Source organism: Anolis sagrei, chromosome 2 (assembly GCF_037176765.1).
Source record: "Anolis sagrei isolate rAnoSag1 chromosome 2, rAnoSag1.mat, whole genome shotgun sequence".
NCBI classification, from domain to species: Eukaryota; Metazoa; Chordata; class Lepidosauria; order Squamata; family Dactyloidae; genus Anolis; species Anolis sagrei.
In genome coordinates this window covers 173,016,548-173,029,601 of record NC_090022.1, presented here as the reverse complement: position 1 = coordinate 173,029,601, position 13,054 = coordinate 173,016,548, and the positions used below count along the sequence as shown (strand labels likewise).

General features: G+C 42.8%; 1 protein-coding gene across 1 annotated transcript in view; it reads left to right on the top strand.

Moving 5' to 3' along the window:
* The window catches only part of FAM120C (family with sequence similarity 120 member C), a 53,479-nt gene that overhangs the window by 22,164 nt on the left and 18,261 nt on the right, over nucleotides 1-13,054 (top strand). The window contains exons 7-14 of the mRNA XM_060763291.2: nucleotides 2,294-2,613; nucleotides 2,875-3,163; nucleotides 3,256-3,427; nucleotides 5,342-5,591; nucleotides 6,896-7,010; nucleotides 10,737-10,946; nucleotides 11,777-11,978; nucleotides 12,685-12,823. Of these exons, the coding sequence (XP_060619274.2) occupies nucleotides 2,294-2,613; nucleotides 2,875-3,163; nucleotides 3,256-3,427; nucleotides 5,342-5,591; nucleotides 6,896-7,010; nucleotides 10,737-10,946; nucleotides 11,777-11,978; nucleotides 12,685-12,823 (1,697 nt within the window). The remainder of the gene's footprint in view (nucleotides 1-2,293; nucleotides 2,614-2,874; nucleotides 3,164-3,255; nucleotides 3,428-5,341; nucleotides 5,592-6,895; nucleotides 7,011-10,736; nucleotides 10,947-11,776; nucleotides 11,979-12,684; nucleotides 12,824-13,054) is intronic.

Below are 13,054 nucleotides of genomic sequence, written 5' to 3'. Positions count from 1 at the left end.
TCAAGCTACTCAAGAGACTGTTACAAGCCCAGATCACAGCAAAAAAAAATAAATAATTAAGCACCTCAAGTCTATATGGTATGACATTTTGGACTATGTCTTCAGACAGTAGGTGTATATGGTGTGGGGGGGGGGGACTGTTGAATGGTCCTGCCATGTAAAAAGCCCCCCACCCCAATGAAACAAACTGAACACTAAGGAGCCAGCATCTATCCAGATTTTCTCTCGCTTATAGTAAGTGTTGAAAAATGTTGACACCCCTGCTTGCAACTGTAGTGACTGTGAAGTCATATGACGAACTCTGCCATATCCACGCTCTGGTTACATCCCGTATAGACTACTGCAACACTCTCTACGTGGGGTTGCCTTTGAAGACTGCTCGGAAGCTTCAAATGGTCCAGCATTCAGCAGCCAGGTTGCTAACAGGAGCGGCACTCAGGGAGCATACTACTCCTCTGTTGCGCCAGCTCCATTGGCTGCCAGTTTGCTACCGGGCACAATTCAAAGTGCTGGCGTTAGCCTTTAAAGCCCTAGATGGTTCTGGGCCTACTTACCTCTCTGAACACATCTCCTCCTATGAACCGACTAGGACACTAAGATCATCTGGGGAGGCCCTGCTCTCTGTCCCGCCTGCATCACAGGTGCGCTTGGCGGGGACGAGAGACAGGGCCTTCTCAGTGGTGGCCCCTCGGCTGTGGAACGCCCTGCCTGTAGATATCAGATTGGCCCTCTCCCTGCTGGCGTTCCGAAGGAAAGTGAAGACCTGGCTGTTCGAACAAGCATTTGATTAAACAGTGTAATTGAACATAGAAATGGAATAATGGATGATGAGACTGGATTCTGATTTTACTATTGAGGCGCTAATGATTGTTATTCTGATGTTTAATGATTTATGTTACAATTGTTTTTAATTGCCCTATACTTGTCTCGTGATGTTTTATATCGATGTTGTTCACCGCTTTGAGTCGCCTGAGGGCTGAGAAAAGCGGTATATAAATAAAGTAAATAAATAAATAAATCATTCTAACATTTATTCTAAAACTTTATTTATACCCCGCTCCATCTCCCCCAAGGGGACTCGGTGCGGCTTACATGAGGCCACGCCCATTAGTACATTACACAAATATAACAGGAGAACATAATAAAACCAAAAAATAAAATACATAAATGCAAAACAATATAATAGCAGCACAACAATATAAAATCAGACATTAAACACAACAGATTTCGCTGGGCAGGGCCAAATTCAGGATAAAATTATAACAATTTAAAACACTGGGAGATAGGACAATGTCAAACATTTATTATTATTATTATTATTATTATTATTATTATTATTTAAAAAAACATCGGGAGGGGGGTCCAGAGATGAGGAAGGATTTAATTGCATGAACCATAAATAAAGTGCTACTGAGGTCATTTAGTGCAACGTTTTTGGTCAGGGAGTACCTTACGTTCAATCACTGAAGGCACATTGGAATAACCAAGTTTTCAGATTCTTCCTGAAGATTGCCAGCGTAGGGGCTTGCCTAATGTCTTTGGGAAGTGAGTTCCAGAGTCGAGGGGCCACCACAGAGAAGGTGTTATTAATGGTGTTGTATGATTACACCAAAACTCTGAGGTCTTCTTTTCTGTGGAATGTGGCATTGTGTGTTATTACCATGGCTCTTGTTTTTGGTAAACAGCAATTTTTTAACTCATGGCTTTTTGAGGTACAGATATTAGGAAAAGGCTGAATAGGCTCTTAATGAGAGGGAGTGCCCTTTTTATTTTCATTTTCTTGCAGTCAGAATAATGGTTCAAACCTAACCCTGTGGCTTTTCTCCGTTATCAACTCTACAAGATTTCAGGTGGAGAACTTTTTTCCCAGTTACTTAATATCTTGTTGTTTTTAATTGAAGATGCTAGGGAATGAACATAGGACATTGTTACATAGAGAGCCACTAGTTTTACCTACCCGCGCCCCTGTCCAAACCCTACTTTAAGGAATTAATCAATTTTTAATCTTTTAATTGTTTTATCTTGTAGTTGCACAATCATTTAGGAGTGGGTTGACAGGCCAGTAGGCCGGGATGCCTTGTATTCATATATGGTTTTACTGTATGTATGGGCAAGTGTGTATGTTTTATATGTTTTGCATGTTTTGATATGGTCAAAATTGACTAATCAATAAAGAATTGTTGTTGTTGTTGTTACATAGAGAGCACAGATATTCTGCTACTGAATTATGACCTCCACCTCAAGCCTAACTATAGTTCATCAATTACTCCCCCTACTTCTCTTTTGCATCCAGTTTGCACCTCATATGGGGCCAAAGATGCCGTACCAGCCACCAGGGCCACACGGTGGTGTTGCTGCCCCCTCATCGTTTCTTCCTGGCCCTGGCTCCAGTTTTCTCTTTTCACCTCATGGACTGACGGATCCTTCCGCCCCGTTCCATGAAGACCCTTCCTTGAAGGGGGGACACTACAACAACTGGTCTATACCTTATGACAACTCACATGCCAAGTTCTCTAACCACCACCTGAGCTCCAAACCTTCCCCATCATCTGGTCCTGGCTCTTCGCCTTCCTCCTCATCTGATGGAGAAGAACACAATGGAACCAGCTCCAAGTGAGTGGGCCGAGAAGGGTCCTGAGACCCGCAACTTAAAATCTAGGGGGCAGCAGTCGAAGATGAACCAGACCCCAGGGCTGCTCTTCTCTAAGAAAGTGGAGCAGCTTAGACAAAAAGTACCATGAAAGGAATGAAAAAGTCAGGATTCATAGGATTCCTGATCCTGTCTGTGGGGAGGGGATGAGAGAGGAAGTGAAGGCATTTCAGGTTTGCCTGAAATGTGGAGCCACTAGTCTTTCCATTCCTTCTTTTCCTCAGCCATGTATCTGAAAGCGGACCTCGCAAATCTGGCTGGGAGGATCCTGGGAATGACAAGGTGATGAGCCAAGGCTGGGGGCAGCCACCAGGGGGCAGCAGCAACCAAGAGAGGAACTTGAGTGGGTCCACTGAGGCCCACATCCCCTCACTGCTCTCCATGGCGACACGTAACCACATGGACATCACCACACCACCCCTGCCCCCAGTTGCCCCCGAGGTGCTTCGTGTGGCTGAGCACAGGCATCGCCGGGGGCTTATGTACCCTTTTATCTACCACGTCCTCACCAAGGTGAGAATGGGGCAGTGGGTTCTCATGGGGGATCTAGGGGTTTTGGAAAGATGCACTGAAGGAGGCACTCTTATTTTCCAACACAATTCCAGGGTGAAATCAAGATTCCTGTGTGCATTGAAGATGAATGCAATACAGAGCTGCCCCCTGCGGCTGTCCTTTTCCGGGCTGCCAGGCAGTATGTATATGGGGTTCTCTTCAGTGTGGCTGAGACTCAGCGGCGGCTGGAACGCCTGGCTGTGCGCAAGCGCATCCCGGTGGAAAGTAAGTGAATGTCTGCTTCCCTCAAATGAATGTGTGCTTACCACTTGCAATCATGTCCTTTTGTGTTTTAGTCTTCCAATAATACATCAGGGAGGTTTCCGGGGGCATGAATAGTCCTTGGCTGCAAACATCTCAAATATCAGCTTGGAGTCCTTTCACACTGTACAATTATTATTATTATTATTATTATTATTATTATTACTTTATTTGTACCCCGCTAGCATCTCCTGAAGGACTCGATGCGGCTTACATAGGCCGAGGCCTCAAAAAACTAAAAACTGTTAATTAAACAGCAAATTAAAAACAGTTAAGCAGAATAAACAACAACAATAACAATACATCGAGACACTATAAAACTGGGCCGGCCAGAGTAATGGGTACAGGATTAAAAGTGCTGATGTGGCAGGAGGTATGTAGGATTATAAAGTAAGTGCAGTGTGCGGTGTGCAGTGATCTTAGTTCTACTAAAGTGCTACTAGGACTTGGCATTGGAGGTTCCTAATCTGAGAAGGCACATCGGAACAGCCAGGTCTTCAAGTTCTTTCTGAAGACTGCCAATGTAGGGGCCTGTTTAAGATCTTTTGGGAGGGCGTTCCAAAGTCGAGGGGCCACCACAGAAAAGGCCCTGTCTCAAGTCACCACCAAGCGCACTTGCGACGCGGGCGGGATCACGAGCAGGGCCTCTCCAAATGACCGAAGTGAACGTGTGGGTTCGTAGACGGAGATGCGGTCATGCAGGTAGGGTGGTCCCAAACCGTTCAGGGCTTTGTAGGTAAGCACCTGCACCTTAAATTGGGCTCGGAAAATAAACGGCAGCCAGTGGAGCTCCTTGAACAGGAGGGTTGACCTCTCTCTGTAATGAGCCCCGGTTAGCATCCTGGCTGCTGCCCGTTGGACCAGTTGGAATTTCTGAGCCGTTTTCAAGGGCAGCCCTGCTTAGTATAGTGCTGTTGCTGTATTGTCAGCTGTTAAGATTTGCAGATTTAACATTTGAGGGTTTTAACTTATGGATTTAATTATTTGTAGATTTGATCAAGGAGGGTTCTCTAGGACGCTCCATGTATCCCAGTTAGGCTCTATGATCCACTTCCACCAAAAGTTAAGTGTACAGTTCTAGGGGACATAGAGATTCCTAGAGAGAACACTTCTCTGGGAATCTCTGAGTCCTCCAGCACAACTCTATGGTCCATATCTGGCAGAAGTAGACTGGAAGACTTAGAGATCCCTAGAGAGGCATTCTTCCAAGTATGTGGGAAAGAGGCAGTCAGCTAGACACAGCCTGAGAGCAAGTATATGAGTGTGTATGTGTGTGTGTGTGTGTGTGTAGCTGCTCTGAAGAGTGGGATAACATTATCTAATCTAAATAATAAAATAAAAATTGTGGGGTTCTTTTATGAGCCACTTTGAAGAGTGGGGTTAAAATTATCTAAATAATAAAATAAAAATACTACTTTTCAAAATATTTTGTGTGGGCCCTTCAGCAGATGTGGAGGGCTGACTGCAGTGTTAAACAGCTTGCCATCTGTCCAATAGATGATTTCCACTCCAGTGGGAAAGCACTAAGGCCAGCACTAAGACACATCCAAAGGAAGTAGTAGGTCTGGAGATCTGACTTAATAAATGCCTGGACTTCTGCTTGTTCTCCCATATTACCTGGTTTAATAAGCATCATTTATAAAATTATTCCAAACACCAAGAAGGAAACAGAGGAAACAGAGTTGTTTTGTAACATTAACATAAATGGGACTGGTTTGTACCAGTTGAATCATCGCTCATGTTTGGTAATTAATTGGCCCTGTCTTGCATACACAGGGATAGGGAATCCAGCATACTCAGTTGTGTCCATTCTCCTTCTCTAAAATCATGGAAGCCATTTATCTTTTTGATCTTCTGGGCTTTTCCTTCCTTTCACAGCTCATCCTGTTATCATTAAAGAATGGTCAGCATACAAGGGGAAGTCGCCCCAGACTCCAGAACTGGTATCAGCCCTTGCCTTTCGGGAGTGGACTTGCCCCAACCTCAAGAAGCTATGGTTGGGCAAAGCCGTGGAAGACAAGAACCGACGCATGAGAGCCTTCCTGGCCTGCATGAAATCAGACACGCCTGGCATGCTTAACCCTGCCAATGTCCCTACACACCTGCTGCTTATGTGCTGTGTGCTACGGTGAGTGGTACAAGCCTAGCAAGGAAGGGTATGTGGAGGAAAGGTGGTGAATATTGAGATGTGTGTTTTGAAGATCACAGGAAAGGACAGTTGGATGAGTGTGAGTGAGGCATTCCATCTTAAGGCAGTGTTTCTCAACCTTCCTAATACCGTGACCCCTTAATACAGTCCCTCATGTTGTGGTGACCCCAACCATAACATTATGTTCATTGCTACTTCACAACTGTAATTTTGCTACTGTTATGACTCGTAATGTAAATATCCGATATGCAGGATGTATTTTCATTCATTGGACCAAATTTGGCACAAATACTCAATATGCCCAAATTTGGTGGGTTTGTGGGGAGATTGATTTTGTCATTTGGGAGTTGAAGTTTCTGGAATTTATGGTTAACCTACAATCAAAAGAGCATTCTGAGCTCTACCAACGATGGAATTAAACCAAACTTGGCACACAGAACTTCCATGACCAAGAGAAAATACTGGAAAAGTTTGGTGGGCATTGTCCTTGAATTTTGGAGTTGTAGTTCACCTACATCCAGAGAGCTCTGTGGACTCAAGCAATGATGGATCGGGACCAAACATGGCATGAATACTTAATATGCCCAAATGTGAACACTGGTGGAGTTTGGGGAAAATAGACCTTGACATTTGGGAGTTGTAGTTTCTGGGATTTATAGCCCACCAACAATCAAAGAACCCAACCAATGATAGAATTGGGCTCACAGAACCCCAACAATCAACAGAAAATGCTATGTTTTGTGATGGGTTTTGACTAGCCCTCTGACACCCCCTCGTGACCCCCCAGGTTGAGAAACGCTGATCTAAGAGGTTTCAGCGGGGATTGTGTTTCATCGCAGTTTATTTTTTTAATTACATAAAAGTAGAATTAGCCAGGTTTGTGAGTTCTGCCTTCAGGATTAGGATTTTGCCCTCTACTTAAACTGTGATGAATATGATCCTGACCACCTTATCACAGGCATGCAAACTTTGGCCCTCCGGTTGTTTGGACATCACCTCACACAATTCCTAACAGCCAGTAAGTCAGTTGTGATTTCTGGGAGTTGAAGTCCAAAACACCTGGAGGGCCAAAGTTTGCCCTTGCCCGATCTATTGTTATGAATTCAGAACAGCTTAGCGAATCAAGACATTTTTGAGGGTGTGAAGCTGCACCTGTATAATACCCTGAATTAAGGCTCAAATTACAATCAGAAAAAAGCACTCTTGTACTCATCCAAGTTTCCAAGAAAGCAGAAGTTATTCTCTTTTCTTCTCCTTCATCTTTTTCTCTTTTTATAAAAAAGGTACATGATCCAGTGGCCAGGGGGGCGGATCCTGCACAGGCATGAGTTGGATGCCTTCCTGGCCCAGGCTGTTTCTGCTCAGCTGTATGAGCCAGATCAACTTCAAGAACTGAAGGTAGAGTCATAGTTGGATTTGATCTCTGCAATATTTATATTGAAAAGGGGTTCTGAGGACATGTGAAAGTTCCCAAGTGAGAAGTTATGGCTCAAGAGAGGAAACATTATGGATCCTGTCTTTATTCATATCCATTTGTTTAGGTTTTCATGGATGCTCTCTCCCGTGTACACCTACTGCCCCCCCCCCCCCATGCTGTCTTCTATCTTGCTATCACACTGTTCTTAGTGTCTCCATCCACCACCATAATCCCAAAGTTCTCCATTCTACAAAACATCTCCTTTCGAACTCGGGTCTTTCTCTCACAAATGGACTGCCCCAAGTCAGGTGGGAACTAACACGTATGAATGTATATTCATGCAGATGTGTTCCATACATATCTCAGCTATGTTTTTTTTAGTGGGAGGAGAGATTCTTGCAGCTAGAATCTCACCTATGCATTGGTTTTCTCCCTGACTTCTTTCTCTGGCATGGCCCACCTGTGTCCTCTCACTAGTGGGTCCACACCTCCTTGACATAAGGAGCCCCCCGGTGTCACAGTGGGTTAAACCCCTGTGCCGGCAGGTCGCAGGTTTGAATCCGGGGAGAGGTGGATGAGCTCCCTCTATCAGCTCCAGCTCCTCATGCGGGGACATGAGAGAAGCCTCCCACAAGGATGATAAAAACATCAAATCATCTGGGCGTCTCTTGGGCAACGGCAGCCAATTCTCTCACACCAGAAGCGACTTGCAGTTTCTCAAGTCGCTCCTGACATGACTAATAATAATAATCTCCTTGACATGACATTCAGTTTATTGGGGGGGGGGGGGGACCCTAGAGGCCTAATTGGTACTCACATTGGTGTCATTTCAGTGCCAAGTAAAGGCATGACTTGTTACTAAAGACTTTGAGTCAAAGGAGTTCTGTTCAAATTTTCATTTTTGAATGTATTTCAACTTGGTTTTAAACATGTTTTTAACTTGTAGTTATTTAATATGTTTTAATCTGTTTACACTATTTTCTATTGTCCTAAATTCCTTTTGAGTTGTTAAAGTGATTTTTAAACATCACTTTGAGAGCCTAAAATATAGGATAGGATATACTGTATATACTTGAGTATAAGCCTCGTTTTTCAGACCTTTTTTTAGGCTAAAAAAGTCCCCCCTGGCTTATACTCGAGTCAAAGTTATTTATTATTTTACTCTGTTATAAATACATAATAAATGCATTATTATTATTACATTTATTATTTTACTTCATTGTTGTTATTATTGCATTTATTATTTTACTCTATTTATTATTATTGTTAATATTACATTTCCATTATATTACTCTATTATTATTATTACCTTTATTATTTTTATTTATTTATTTTTATTGGAAGGCTACACAAGCACATTCTGAAGAAGGTCAGAATGATTTAATCAGAGTTGGGCAGTCTTATCTTAAATATTCAAAAACATTCAACCTCTTGATGCCTCAATTAATGTAATTTTATTTTGAAATTTACCAATAGCTGCTGCATTTTCCACCCTCGGCTTATACTCGAGTCAATCAATTTTCCCAGTTTTTTGTGGTAAAATTAGGCTTATATTCGGGTCAGATTATACTCGATTAAATACGGTAAAATTTTAAATTAAAGATAATAAATATTCAGTCATGGGAAAGCCTCTTGCCATCTGAAGTGGTATAGCCCTAAAACAGATTCATTAACAACTTCTGTAGTTCATGAGAATCAGACTTATTGTGTAGTCTTATGTATAAATGAAGGCAGGCTTGGGAGTATACATTGTGGATTTTACTTTAGTCAGTGGCTAGATCAAGTGTAAAAGGTAGTGGAAAAGATTTTTCTCTCCTTTTACAAATGCATAGAAAGAACATATTTAGAAGGAGCTAAATAATAATAATAATAATAATAGTAATAATAATACTTTATTTATACCCCGCCACCATCTCCCCAAGGGGACTCGAAGCGGCTTACATGAGGCCAAGCCCAACAACACATAAGTAAAAACAACAAAGCAATAAGCAAATAAAACAATACAATTAATATAACTTACATATGGACAATAACACACAGCAATTTAAAAACCTATGGCCGGGCCAGATGTAATACTTAACATTTTAAAAATAAATGCTGGGCATGAACAGAGGTAGGATGTATCTAGTTAGGAGGGTTTAAAAGAAATGTAGGGAGAGCAACCCAATGGGCAGTTAAAGTGCAGGGAATTGTTTCCTTTATTCAGAGAAGGCACAGTGGAACAGGCCAAGACCATCTGTTTATTTGAGAGATTACAGTCAAGGCAGGAATTGCATTGCTGATCTCAAAATGTCTACATCTGTATACAGTTAGGGAAAGGAATATAAAATGGGAAAAATAATGAGGCTGCAGCCCAATCAAAAGGCTGATGGAAGAAGGGGTAAGTTCCCTATTAGGGTCCCAGCCCATGAACACTGACAAGAGGCAGAAGAGAAGCTCCCAGCCCATTGCTCTTTCCTTGCCTAAGCTAGAGAAAGAGCAGCATCCCTCCTTTCTTCTCTCCTTCCTCACCTTTTGTGGTCTGAGCAGATTCCAGCAACAACTTGGTGGGAGGGGGGGAGACTATTTAGCACATGAGGTAGAGGAGAGTAACAGCATTCATCTTATATATATATAAATGCTCTGTGCATAATGAGTACCTTAAAAACAAAAGAACCAATGAACGAAATCACTCCAAATTTGGCAACAAAACGTCTCACAGCACAAGGAGTTACCATCACTCAAAAAAGGAGTTGTAGTTGCTGAGATTTATAGTTCACCTACAATCAAAGAGCATTCTGAACTCCATCAACGATGGAATTGAACCAAACTTGGCACACAGAACTCCCATGACCAACCGAAAATACTGGAAGTGTTTGGTGGGCATTGACCTTGAGCTTGGGAGTTGTAGTTCATCTACATCCAGAGAGCACTGTGGACTCAAACAATGATGGATCTGGACCAAACTTGGCACAAGCACTCAATCCGCCCAAATATGAACACAGATGGAGTTTGGAGGAAATAGACCTTGACATTTGGGAGTTGTAGTCACTGGGATTCACAGTTCACCTACAATCAAAGAGCGATCTGAACCGCACGAATGACAGAATCGGGGCAAACTTCCCACACAGAACCCCCATGACCAACAGAAAATACTTAAGGTCAGCCAATCCAACACCCTTCATCAGGACAAGAAAACATAATCAAAGTCCTCCTGACAAAGAGCCATCCAGACATAGATATAGGTAGGTAGGTAGGTAGGTAGGTAGGTAGATAGATAGATATGATTCACACACAGAGAGATATAGTATAGATTTGAAAGGGACCCTTAAAGAAGGACAATGATATGTTGCATGTTCCAGGGTGGGCAAACCAGACACTCTCCACATCAACACTGACAAAGAAACAGCAAGAAATACTATTTACCCACAAGCATAAAGACATAACATATGTTAGAAACCAACACTTTCTCATTACTTTATTTTCCAGATCAACAGACTGGGCCACAGCAACGCGTGGCAGGGGACAGCTAGTCTTTAATAAAGGCATTTTGCACAACATTCTCTGTAGAAAGACTAATGAGATTTTAAATAGGGGCATCCTATTACTGTGTTACAAATGCCCACAGGCTCATGGGTTAGAGCTCACTTAAGTCAAGCTTAAAGGACAAAGTGGGAGACAGTTAATAAGAGCTCTTTGAAGGCCAAGGAACATTGCTTCTTTTGCAGATTGAGAAACTGGATCCCAGGGGTGTTCAGCTGGCTGCTTTGTTTATGAGTGGGGTGGACACAGCCCTCTTTGCCAATGATGCTTGTGGGCAGCCTGTGCCCTGGGAACATTGCTGCCCATGGATCTACTTTGATGGGAAGCTCTTCCAGAATAAGCTGATCAAAGCCACACGGGAGAAGGCACCCCTCATCGACCTCTGTGATGGACAGGTAAGTGTCCACATTCCTGGAAGAGAATGGGCATGCTGTGGTTGGCACAGCTGCCACTGTTGTATGATTTCAGTGGCATGCCTACTAGTTCCAGGGCTCAGGGTGGGATATCAAATCTGCATGCACATAGATGTGCACATACAAAGACATCATGCTCACCTCTCCTAGAACACACTGTAGTTAAATCCAGAGGAGATTGGCACCTCTAAGCATGTTGCTGCTAAAACTCCATGTCACCAAGCTACTCCTGCTTCTTGGCAAAAATTAAAACCATGCAAGCTGCTGCTGTTCAGTATCACATGTCTTCAGTTTTATTCTTTTCTCTCTAAGCCACACTCGGTAGCTGAATAGGCTTTTTGTTGGATGGCAGGCACAAATGCAAAATTGCAGTACTGCCACTCTGTCTGGTCCACACCCTTGAACAAAACTATTGTCTGCCTTTTCACCTACCATCTCAAAAACAAGCTTAAACTTTTTTAAAAAATCTTGCACACACCTGAAGGTAAGTACATCTAAGTCTCATTGATTTCAGTGGGAAAGATAAGGCACTTAATGTTGATTGGATCAAAGTCGGCCATAACATACGATTATGGGTATAAATTTCAATCTATTGCATGCTGGTGGCTTTGGGCATCCCTGCTCAGTATGTATGAAGGGCAGGGGCTTCTTTTTCTTCACTGTACTTACACTCCAATTTGTTCTTAACATAGATTTTATGTTAACGGCCGTAACAGGAGGTCCAGTGATTCACTGCCTGGATTGTTGGTACTCCCATAACACCACCAAGCCCTAGTTTGGTTATTTCTCTCTCCATTTTACTCCATGATCAGACCGAGCAGGTGTCCAAAGTGGAGAAGATGAGACAGAGCATCTTGGAAGGCATCAACCTCAACCGCCAGGCCCCACCACCCCTTCTCCCGCCTCCACCCTTTGTATCCTCTATGGCCCCACCTTTTTACCCAATGCCTCTTTATCCTCGCACTTTTGGCTCTATCCAACCACCAGGCCCTGGAAGGACCAGAGGCTTCACAGGTAGGTGGCCAGGTTCCCGGTTGCTTCTGCTGTTCATTAGTTTTGTTGATTATTTATTGTTAAAAGTGTGTCTTTCATATTATTTATATCCCACATATCTGCTTGTAAAAATAAATCCAAAACAGTAAGCAATAATGGGTAGTAAAACCTCTGCAGTGATTCATATTAATGTTATACTACAGTGCCAATGAATTACTGAGGCTGAATCTACTTGCTCGTCTTTCCTAGAAGACTAGACACATTGAAAATATTGCTGAGTAGGTCCAACACTTACATAAATGCCATTGATTCAATGAGGCTCTTAGTACTAGCAACTGGATTAGGCCTTAAGGACATTAAGTCACTTAAACACTTAAGGGACTAATCGCTTGTGAGTTCTAGATGAGCCATCTCAACTTTTAAAGTTTTTCTTTCCCAAGGAGAGGCATCTAACCAAATGCTCCTTCACTTGCAGAAAACATAATATACTTCCATATGTGCTTATGTGTTTGTGCCATTAAATAAACAGATACAATCACACATATAAAATCTATATAATGGCACATCTGCACCAAAGGAGTGCACACTGAAGTGAGTATTTTATGCCCTCTTGTTTCAGCCGGCAATCACAGGATCTAGAACTTGTATCAACAAATGGTCAAATGAAGTGATTGCTTTTTCACCAGCTCTATTTCTTTATTTCTTACTGCATGTGCCCTTTTTCTAGGATTGCATCCTATCCCTCCACAAGGGGGCAAACTGGAGATTGCAGGGATGGTGGTGGGCCAGTGGGCCGGAAGCAAACCCTCCCGAGGGCAGGGCTCCTTTGGCATGCAAGTGGTCTCAGTTGGTGGGCCAGGGAAAGGGTAAGTAGCACTGGAAGTCATAACAGTTGCATCAGATTGTTATTGTCAGAGCTGGGCTCTCTCAGTTTGGTCGAAAGAGCAATTCAGGTATGGGTTAATTTCCACTGCCACCCATCACCAGCTGGGACCACCTGGCATTAGAACACATGTAATACAAGGCCTCTCCCTCATTTTATCTATCTATCTATCTATCTATCTATCTATCTATCTATCTATCTATCTATCATAGAA